We start from the raw sequence: 11,370 nt of genomic DNA, 5'->3' as shown, positions 1-11,370 counted from the left end.
GTGGAGTGCAGCGCGGCTCTCGCCTATAAGGAGGTGCCCAGCGCCCAGCTGCTGCTTCTCAGCCGCAGCTCGGGAGGTGAATTTCCGCGGCAGCAGCCGGGGGAGCGGGCTGGGCTCGGGTGCTGCCGCCGGAGCTTGGAGCGGTTCCTCCAAGGGTTGCGGAGGAGGGTCCCTCGGCCGTCCCCGGTTCCCCCTTCACCCGGAGTGACTGGATGCTGATGGAGTAAATGAGCGGAGAAAGAGAGAGCGCACAGAGGCTGAGAGGCGCTCGGAGATCGGGACCGAGGGAGACAGGCAGGCGGCTGGCTTCCCCCTCCGGGGCTGAACATGGATTCCCGGGCCCTCTGGGGCTTCACTCTGCTGCTCTTCAGTTTTTGGCACCTGGGATTAACTGCAACAAATTGTGAGTAGCAGGAGCGCAAGGAGTTGGTTGGGGCGGGAAGTGGGAGGAAGAGATGGGGGGAAAAAACCTCCCTGAAAAGGGGGTTATTACAACATGATCTCTAAGAAAGTTAGCCCGGCTCCGGTGTGCTAATGGATCTTAGAAATGCGAAGTTGCGGCCAGATGGAGGGATTGCTCGCCACCGTCCTGCGGTGTGGACGTGGAAGTGAACGGGAACCGCTGGAGCCTGCAACGAGCCGCTCGCTGGTTTTCCCTCACGGTTTTCTGTCCTTCCGCTGGCCGCATTTTTTTGCGGCCAGTGTCGCTGCTGCTCGCCCTGCCTCCGCTGCCCGCCGCCGGCTGGGACGGGGCCGAAGCTGTGAGCCTCTGCCTGCCCGGCTGGAAGGGCTCGGTCCTTCCCGCATAAGTCAGGGGGTGCCAGGATTTTGCAGGGGCAGCCTCGCTCCAGCCTGGAGGAGCAGCGCTGGTGGCACGTAGGTTCGTCCCCCTGCCCAGCGGGTGCCGTCGGTTTTCACGGGCGCGGCTGGGTCTTGGGACGTGCTCGGCGTCCTCGCACCCTCGCAGCATCCCGGGTGGGAAACAGTTGTTCCCTCCCTCTTCTTCGGGAGATAGCCCCCGGTAAGTTTCCCACCTATCGCTCATGGCCCGAAGGGCGGTGCCAGCGGGTCTGTCCCCTCAGGCAGGAGCCTCCCTCCCCGCCGGGTTCTGCAGTGCCGCGGCGGGCTCTATGGGCGCTTCGGCGAGCGCGGTGCAGCCGGGGACCTCTGGCGCCGGTAGGCCTGGGGGAACGGAGATGCTCCATGACCTGCTCTACCCTGGGACAGCGCGGGTGGGTGAGGGGGAGGCCGATAGCGCAGGGAGCGGAGCCCCGCCGTGCGCGGCCTCCCCGCGGACGCGGCCCGTCGGGCAGCGCTGGGAAGGCGGGGGCCCGGCCGGGGCGCGGCGGGCGCTAGAGGGCGCTGTTGCCCCGCCGGCGGCGCGCGGCGGCTGCCCCGTCCCTGCCCGGCTGGGGCGCGCGGCCAGCGCTGCCCCCCGCTAATTGCTGCCAAATGAGCCACCGCGCTGAAGGCGGGGAACTTTTATCTTTTCTCCTTTTCTTTTTCCTCTTTTAATTTTCAGTCAATTAAATTACGGTTAATATGTTTTAATAATGTTCACGAATACTAAATGGCAGGCGATTTAAGGCTGAGGCTTGCTATTACTGATGCGGTCATAAAGTTAATTCCTAACGCTTAAAAAGAAACTCTGCATTAATGAGTTTTACTATTTCACGGGTGACAGTTTAATTTCCTAGTGCCAATAAACATTTCCGTTGAATACACACTGCTTCCTAAATATTTAGGAGTCAATCTTTTTAAAGCATAATGATCAATGGTTTTATTATTTTTAGATTTTACTTATTCATTGAGCAATGAATTAGCATGGAATCAGCTGTAAGTGCTTTGCAAGGAGCTGAGTGAAGGAGCCTGTGAATCTGTAATTACTACAAGTTCCCTAGAAACCTCGTTAGCTGCACATGTGAAGATACCTGTGTGCACACACGGACGTCAATAATTGCATCTAGTATGAAAATTCATCACCTTCTTAAATCATCTCTGTGTGTTGGAGCTCAGGGAAGCTGTGCTCCTTTCCTTGTTTTTGGGCTAAGGAATCTTAAATATAGGCACATAACATTTAGTATTTTTACCCATAAGTTCTGAACTATATTTAAATAGTTACATGAAAGTGCCATAGCTTTTAAGGATTACTGAGCTTCCAGGTACCCAGTAAACTTTCCAAAAGAAGTCAACAAATTCCCCAAGTTGGGACCTTCAATGCAAGCCACTGTCAGGAGCTTGAAAGCCAAGGTGCAAATGTAAAACCATTGCTCTATGCCTTCTTCGATTTGAACAGTTTGGCCAAAGAAATGGCATTCCGGTGCTTACGCTGGTATATTTACAACGGCTTCAACAGGCTTGTTTCTGATGGGTTTTGCAAACAAGAAGAGAACTTGGGACAGAACTTGGAAGGAAGAATGCAACTTATTTAGTTTTCTTCTGAATATCTAGCAAGGCATTAATCTGATTTTTTTTTTTTCCCTTGCCTCTAAATTAAGAAACTCTTAAAATGAGTCTCCTTACATTTTAGTTTCTGTAAAGTAAAAATCCTAAGTAAGTCAAAATGGTCACCACCACTGAGATATTTGATTCCAATTTCCTCTTTGGTAATAGTTTAATAGGTTTTAATTAAATGAAGAATTGATAAAGAAACTGTTTTGAAACTCGGTTACAGGCTAGGGGTCAGTAGACATCATTAAAAAGATCAAAATTACCAAATACTAACATAAGAAATTCCTCCCACTTTGCTTTTTGCAATAAGTTATTACATTAGGTAAGTAGAGTGGCAATAGGATTTCTCCCCAGGACACTGATTGCTAGAAAATTAATAAATAGCCATGTATGTAACTTGGAAATGGGTTGCATACAGATATCTGGGGGAACGGAAACTTCTACATTCATCAGGTAGACAAGGAGACACAAAGCCTTGACTGCTATATAACAAATTAGTTGCCCTTCAGCAGCTTATTCTGTGATCTGGAAACCTTAGTAGCTTTGGGAAGTCTAGATTTCCAGTTGTTGAAAGCAATTTTCTTCAGTTTCTTTTTCCTTTTTAAAGTTGGAGGGAGGGGGAAAGAGTGAAAACAAGAAAAGAGAAATGAACTTATGTTTTTCCCAACCCCTTTGACATAGCAGTTCAGGGCCAGTCTGCAGCTGCAGAAAAGAATCACAGAAGTGTTCCTGGTTAGTGGCCTTACGCCTCGTTTGGTGTCATGTATCTTAAAAATTTTTCCTATTATTTTACACGTCATGAGACTTTCAAACCTTTCACTTAAACCTGGTCATAACTGTCAGCCGAAGCTGCAGAAATTCAGTGTGTTGTAGAGTCGGATGTCCTATTGAACTACTTATTGAAATATATGGTCAATGTATGGTCCACTGTTGTGCAGCAGATTTGGATGTGGCCTTACAGGAGACTGTCTTACTAACTCTATTCAGTTAAAAGGCAGGTAGTGTGTGTCTGTATTTCTATTTATTTTAAAATAGAAAAAAAAACTTTCAACATTTGAATAAAACATACATTTTCTTGGACAAGGAGACCTTCTATTTTCTAGGCAACAAAAGTGTTTACTGTGATTTTAGTCTTCCTTTACAGTGATCTAAATTAATTATAACTATGCAGGAATCAGGCAAGTGTAAGTGAAAACTTACAGGAGAAAATTTGACTCTGAATACTTCAGGCCATCATGATCAGCAGATGTATTCAGGAATTGTAACAACATGAATGAGACCTGTCAGTTCAACAGTGGTAAAGGTAAGAGGTCTCTTAAACAGTGACCTTTCTACCCATGTGGTCAGAAATACTAAGTTTTGAAGAGATCTGCTGAAACAGGTAGAATATTGATCATCTGATCTCAGCCTGCGGCTCATTTTCTTGCAGGCTGAGTATAGTGTTTCAGACACACATCTATGGCTTTTCCTCTGGCTCCAATACTTAAATATTTTTGACAAGAGAACTAGTATTCAGGCATGCTTTCCTCCTTGTAGTTCCATGCAGGGATAGAAACATCCAAATGTTAGCTTTTTCATGCCTTCAGATAGAAAAACAAAGAAATGATTACATAATAATAAGATTTCTTCAGAGAAAGATTCCTGCCACGGCAAAGTCCAAGGGATCCACTGCTGATCACTGCTTGTCTTGCATGTCTGTCATTATCTAGCATTCGATCAGTTTGACTCCACCAGCACTTATTGGCTCCGAATCAGTCCTAAAGACAAAGAACGGTCTTTTCATGGACTACAATGGTGTTTGGATTCTGCATCCACTAGGCAGATGGCATTGCCAGCCCACAGGAATCTCTCCAGGGTTATTATCGCTGCAGTATCAAATACATTGTCTGCTTGGTCTTTTTTTTTTTTTTTTGCTCTTAATGTCGTAAGAATGCAGCAGGATGTTTAATATAAATTAACAGCAAGAACAAATTGTTTTTAAATGTGCTTGGTACATTTGTATAAAGTATAGACTTCAAGTGGAAAATATGGTGATTCTGGGTAGAGCAACACTCTCACAAAGCTCTCCCGGCACATGGCAAGTCCGGGTTTCTGCCAGCATGTCACTGAGTATAGAACTGGTGAATGTTTTTTAATCACTTTGAGATCGATTGAGTTGGTCCCATATGGTGTGATCGTGTCCTGTGCTGTGTTGTTAGATAATATTCATATTTTCCCTGCTATATATAATCATTTCTAAATCCATGGATTACTCTCCGTCTCCTCTTCCCCTCCCTCCCCTTTCTCTGCTGCTATTTGAAGTAAGTGAAGTTTGGATAGCTGAATACTGAAATCAATAAGAATCCAGAGGCAGTGGGAGTGTGGGATGGCATTTATTTATTTTTAGTCCGCAAAATGCATTTTCTATAGATGTGACAGGTTTTAGCTCATTTAGCGAACTTGAATTACTCTCTTACCCTACGTGCTCCCAGAGAAATGATAATGGGAGAAACACAGAACCACAGGTATATCTGCTGGCATGACACATGAGAGGCTCCCTACATGTGTCTCCTTTCCCTTTGCCTTCCAGCCTCCAGAGTCCTACCAAGTGTTCAAGGGTGTGAGTTGTCTATACAGGGCCCCAGGTAACCTGCACTGCCTTTTTATCCATTTATTTATTTTTAGTAAAGGTCTCTGCTGGGTTTTTCTACCCCCAGGATTGGGCGAAAGATATTATGGTCCTGTAGGATTCACTTTTTCAGACTGCTGCTGTCTTACTGACACAAAGGCCACTTTGCATCATGTCCATAGGAAGTGGTTCTCACTGGACACATCTCTTCTGCATCTATGCAGAAAGGAAGGATGCAAAAGAGAAAATAAAAGGTAGATCTAGATGAACATTTTATTTCAGCTCTTGGTAAAGTGTCTTTAAGAGACATGGACTGTGCATTTTTTTCAATCTTAACTAAACTGCCTCTATTCAAACCAAGAAAGAGGGGAAGAGAACAGTGTAAGCCTCATGTAATAAAGGTTTAAAGTTACAGGTGATTCTTGGAGGCTTTGAATGCATCACTTGGTAAAGTGGAAATCATCAGCTGACCTATTAGCATGTCCCTGTGGAGTCAGAGGAAAACAAGATTTTTTTTTTTTTGTGCACAGTACTGGACTGATATCATTGATAATTAATTTCCTTGTGTTAATCTTGTCTCTGAATTTTCTAACTGCCCTGTGCAGATTCTTGTGGGCTGATAATGCCATCTGTTCACTGGATCAGTGCAACTGATGATGTTTTAAATGATGAAAACAATGCAATATAGAATCTAGAGGAAAAAGATGCCAAAACATTGATTTATTTGTTTTTCATGATCTTCTCTGTTAAGCAGTTATAAATTTGGGTGTTCATAGTATGATGATCTAGCTGCCCTTCAAAATAGATACACAGATGGTATTTTCTTCAAAAAAATAAAGTAACTTGGTTAGAGAGAGAGCATGAAGCCATTTGTAACTATCATGAAGGATCTTGCCTGATCTGTATTCTAGGAGAGGAAATCCCATCCTTCTGGCCGTGTTTTGCCTCTGCATAATACTAGCTGGTTTTCTACATTCTTTCAAATATTTGCTGGAACTTTAACTTTGTCCATTTCCTACAGAAGTTTGTGCTCTAGAGATTATCAACAAAGGTTCTGTATAAAGCAGTGGAAATTGGATGAACCTACCTATTTACAATACTGAATAAGTATTAGCATACTGGTTGGATCAATTATTATTGTGTTTTGTAACCTGTGAATTAAAAGCATGCAGATTTGATTTTTTTTTTGAATGTACAATTGTAGCATATTAACTGAAAATAAGGTACAGAGCTCACAAAGTGGTCACCTAGGTAATGGTAGCTTTTATTTTATCCAGTGTTCCTCTACTATAATAAAGACCTCACCAGTGATCAGCCTCTCAGTCTCTAGTGCAACCTCAGAGGTCTCAACTTGCATGGGCACTGAATAACTCCAAATATCAGAGTTGTCCTACAGACAGGGCAATAGGATGTGATGAGTTTGTGGACATCCGCGATAAAAAAATTTTCTTCCGTGACAGAAATTGTCTGTGGAAATAATTTTGTGAGGGACATGCTTGTTCTACTCTTAGTGTGTGTGTATATATATATATGGAGACTGTTTCCTGGTTTAGAAGAAGGTTTTAGTATCAGAAAGAAATGGCAAGAAATGATTCGCGTGGCAAAAGTGTTACTAGTACCTTGTTCTCCCTCTGTATCAGTGGCAGCATAGCAGTGTAACTTTTGTCATCATCCTATGCAGGTGCCAAATCAGAGAGAGGAGTCAGGCTTGGACTCAGACCCCTGTGTGGTGGGGTTTTGCAGGTAGAAGGAGGTTTCTAGTGAACCAGGGTGCAGATGGGTTTTAAAGTAAACTGGTAGATTTTTATGTTTGAGTCTAATTTAAACTGGCTTTGGATAACAGCAGCTCAATAATTTCTGTTTTGTCACAAATCGTCATTACATAACTAAATTTAAAGTAACATGCATCAACATCACCGTGATTCGAGATGTGGAGGTGATTTCAGATCCAGGATTGTATTGGTGTGCTTGTATTGGGCAAGGGAAGTTCAGATTCCTGACCACAGAGGCTGATTTATTGATGAGCTGGATGTAGGTGCTCAAGGTTTACTGGGAAGAGCCTCTGTGACTCCCTCCTGTCATAGTCAACATCAGACATGTTACACCAGTGATTAGTTTATAATACACTAGGACTGCTTCCAAGCTGGACAACACGATTCTGAATGTGAAGTTAAGGGTTGTTCTTAATGACCATCACTGCTACATGGATTCATAAGAGCAAGACCAAGGAAATGCTAACTTTGTAATTGTTCATTCATGCCATTCTAGACTATAAAATGTTTTCAGTAGCTGGTGTTAATGCACTCTTTTCCAAACTGGGATCTCTCTGATCTTTATGGGATAAAAGAGCATAGAGTTGCAGTAGGACACTCTGCACTCCTCTCCTGGTACCCAGAAATACTCAAAAGACGTTCAGCAACACCTGCAGCAGTGGAAACTGCAAAGAATAACTATAGTATCATTCTAGGGAAACCTTCTCTTTTGACACTGGTAATTACAGTTTAGCACAGAGCTCCAATGCATGAAACAGAATGGTATTCAATACTAACCCTTGTGGCACAGTAGGAATTGGACTGGAAAGGAAATAAATGCTTTTTCGTTCTCTGTTTTATTGTGTGTATTGAGAAGGATTGAGTATTGGCCCTTAGGAATTCTGGAGCATAAATTTTTCTTCTAAAACTGTTCAGTGCACTGTGTTGCCAATATAGTAATAAATAATAATAATAATTTTCAAATAGGTAGAATCCTCTCTTTGTTCCCAGCTGGGCAATAAGGAGTTGATAAATGCTGCACTGCCAGGATAAGAATTGGCAAGTTCCATTTACTTCTACTCTCAATGGTGAGGCATTGTTCCTCAATGACAGTGGGTTTTCACTGATGACAGCTTGTCAGCAGTCCAGGAACACAGACAAATACCTTGTGATCTATGTCACTAGTGACATAGCTGCAGTCATTCACATATTAGTTCAGTGATGTCTCTCTATGTTTGGGCCTAAATTGCCCCCGCTTCTGATGTAGATGCTATGAGCCATTGCTCTCTGTCCTACTTCTAGGTCATAAAAACAACCTACTGAGCATTAATAAAGCCATTTTCTTCCTTGTCTCCATACAAATTTATCACTGGAGCAGGAGGGGAAATTACATTTTTTTTTTTTTACTGGAGAATATCTGGTATGCCTATAAAGTTATGCATAAGGAGCAGGAGATGGAGTCTGTTCTCTGTAGTGGAAGAGCGGAGGTCACAAAGGATCTTCTCCTAGTTTCCCATTACTAGTGGCAACTTCCTAATGCATTAAATGAGGAAGTCTGAATTAATGGTCCAAGTGAATCATCAGTGAACTCTTAGGAGTAATGCATTCATTTGTAGTAATGAGGAGTGATTTATGAATAAGACAAAAGGGACTAAAAATGCTATGAAAATGCACGTTGAAGATTTTTTTTTCCCCGATGAATAATTTATCCTCTTCTAGTATCCATGAAAACAAAAACACTGTGCACATAAGAACCCATTAAAAAGTTAATCCCACAAATGGCTGAACATGGAGTAAATCTCCTTTTGTTTTAAAAGGTAGATTTACTCAAATCTTCTCTAATTTGATTTGCCAGTGGGATATAATTTAAGTCAAACAAGTTAACAGCATTACTTGCTATATGGAAGTCTAAATATTTAATAGATTATGAGAAATGTCTGCCCCACAGGAGAATGAGCTAGGGAGCACACATTCTCCGCAATACAGATGGTAAGTTAAACCCAACAGAAATAGCAAGCAAAGTGGAGAGGGAGCTTCTGTTCACAGGACATGGTCCTCTAAAGCTGGCCCTGGGAGCATGCATAGTGCACTTGCTATTCTGAATAATTCTGGGGAAACCACCTCTATGAGTAATGAAATTGGCTTTTAAGTAGATGTAAAGTTTCATGGTCTTCCCATGGTCTATACTTGTCTGTGAAGACTCCCACAGTGAACCTCTCCTAACCAGAGCACATGCTCTAGAGCATGCAGGATGCTGTGTACTTGGACAATCCCGGTGGGCATCTGCGCATCTACTCCTGGACAGTCATGTCAGCAGGAGGGGGGTGCATTGGCACCTCTACCGAGGATCGTGCTTCAGATGAGCTGAAGCGTTTTGTCTAAAGCTACCTAGAAAGTATCTTAAAAAATAGAATATGAACTTGGATGGATTGGCTTCTAGGTGGCACTTCATCTGTAGGCTGCCCTACCCTTGGTGCAGCTGCTCATGTGGACACAAAACAGAGCAGCAGAGAGAGGGAGAATAGAAGCCTCACACAGAAAGAACAGTGCCATTGGATTTCTTATTACCTACCCTGAAAAATTCAGAGGGGTTGGTATGTGTTGCTTTATTATTTTTAAGTTTTGTATCAAAATAGTTCACATTTTAATTTTAGAGGAAGAATGTCCTTCAAGACCTAGCAAGATTAAACAGTTATGACATTTTTTAGAGACTCTTTGTTTGGAAAAGAAAATGAAAGTTTGACTTCAATCAGATATAGCTTGCAGCATTAAAATATTTATAGATTACAAAATTTCCTTTTTGCAGCTCTGTTTCTTAAGTGCAGAACTTACCTTACATGTAATATTAATTCTTATTATTCTTGGATGGTTACTCACTGAATTCTTGTGAAGATTCAGTTCATATAGGGCCTGATCTAAACTTCCTGAAAACAAAGGGAATGACTCCTACTTGAATTTCAGGTCATCTTTTCCTCAGAAGTCAGTTCATCCAGTGTGTAAATCCTTGTTATCATTCTTCTGTGAAGTTTATTCTCCTTAAAACATGTCTGGCAATGTATGCAATATAAGATGTTCGTACCTGTCAGTAGGAAGAACTATTCATTTTCCCTCTGGTTGCTGCTGCTTTTGAGTACATCATATGAGAGTTCATTGACCTGGTCTGTTGTCATTATTCTATGCCAACCTTGTATCAAACTTATTGACAATATAATAAGTTGAAGTTGCACACCCTTTTGCATTCTTCTTTGTGTTTTTTAGCCAACAGTTGTTCTGTTTCCTGGGTCTTGTTCTGTTGAGTCAAGATTAATGCTAGCCATTATAACACATAGAATTACATTGTGATAATTTTTTACAAGCATTACAGAAAACATTTTAAATGCTCTGAAGTGCTGATTGGTTGTCTGTCTTCCAGGCAGGTATGAGCTCACATTACCGGTGCTCCTTGGTGGACAGATGAAAACTTGTTTTCCAGCCTGGAAAACATATAACTCACTTTTTGTTAGTAACACTAGGTACATGAGGTTGCTGATGACAGTGTAGAGAAGTCTGCACACATACATTTAAAAAAATTAAATCCTACAGTTTTTCCCATCCCTATCCCCCCACTCAGAAGTAGTATATTGAGTCATTTCTCTTGTTTTCTTGCCCAGTTTTCCAGTGGAGAGCTGCTGTATGGTTTCTGTGCTCTAGGAATGCCACCAAAGAATTGAAGAGTTTGGCTCTGCCATTCACGTGAAGCATATATGCTGCAACCAGGTATTATTTGGAGGAAAGGATGAACTGAATCAGGCTGAAAACTAGTATTGTCAGTCATTCCTGAGTTCCAAGCTTCCCTAAAGGCACTAACATTAGACATTTTAACTATAAAATTAGATTTGTTGGCAAATTATAAACTCTCCTCTTTTTGAAATCTGCATCTGGTAACTGGTACAGTTCCCTGGGGCCTTCTCCAGAGAGGCCGCACAAGTTGAAGCAGTCTATTTACTGCCTCATTACAAGTCTGGATTACAATCTCCTTTACACAACCACATTCATCAGTGAGTGTTTGCAAAAGCCCCAAGTGCTTTTCAGAAAAGCAATGGAGATGTGCTTTTCATCTGTACTTTTGCTCAGGAGCGGTGATTGGCTTCGTTGGGCAAGGTCAACCAATATGAAAGAGGTGGCCTACTTTCTGGAGACCTCAGCAGAATAGATAAAAAAAGATCTCACTAAATCAGGAGTCATTTTCCACTTCAGCTTATGGAAGCAGGTATCAACCTCTATGACTCATTTCATTTCACAGCAAATATATGTTATTTCACTTGCTGTGACAGGCTTGATCCAAACCCCACCAATTCTGTCATTGGGTCTGGACATCAATGGATTGTGTGAATTAAATAAGGAAGTCCTGATTTGACAGCCTTTCTCTGATTACAAGCAGACAGTTAGTTAGAGCTGTAGCAGAACAGATTTTCCTCCTACCCTGTCTGACCTTCCCCCTGCAACCTTAGTAGTGTCTGCTTCATAATGCCTGTTTTTTTTTTGCAACTTCATCTAATTAGCACAGGCACTGGGGTCAGT

At 42.3% G+C, this 11,370-nt stretch overlaps 1 protein-coding gene across 1 annotated transcript in view; it reads left to right on the top strand.

The window, feature by feature from the left end:
- The first annotated feature begins 327 nt into the window (after positions 1-327).
- The window catches only part of CNTNAP5 (contactin associated protein family member 5), a 274,435-nt gene continuing 263,392 nt past the window's right edge, over positions 328-11,370 (top strand). The window contains exon 1 of the mRNA XM_065637507.1: positions 328-403. Within this exon, the coding sequence (XP_065493579.1) occupies positions 328-403 (76 nt within the window). The remainder of the gene's footprint in view (positions 404-11,370) is intronic.

The sequence above is a fragment of the Caloenas nicobarica genome, chromosome 6 (genome assembly GCF_036013445.1).
Source record: "Caloenas nicobarica isolate bCalNic1 chromosome 6, bCalNic1.hap1, whole genome shotgun sequence".
Lineage (NCBI taxonomy): Eukaryota > Metazoa > Chordata > Aves > Columbiformes > Columbidae > Caloenas > Caloenas nicobarica.
This window is presented reverse-complemented; position numbering and strand designations above follow the sequence as displayed.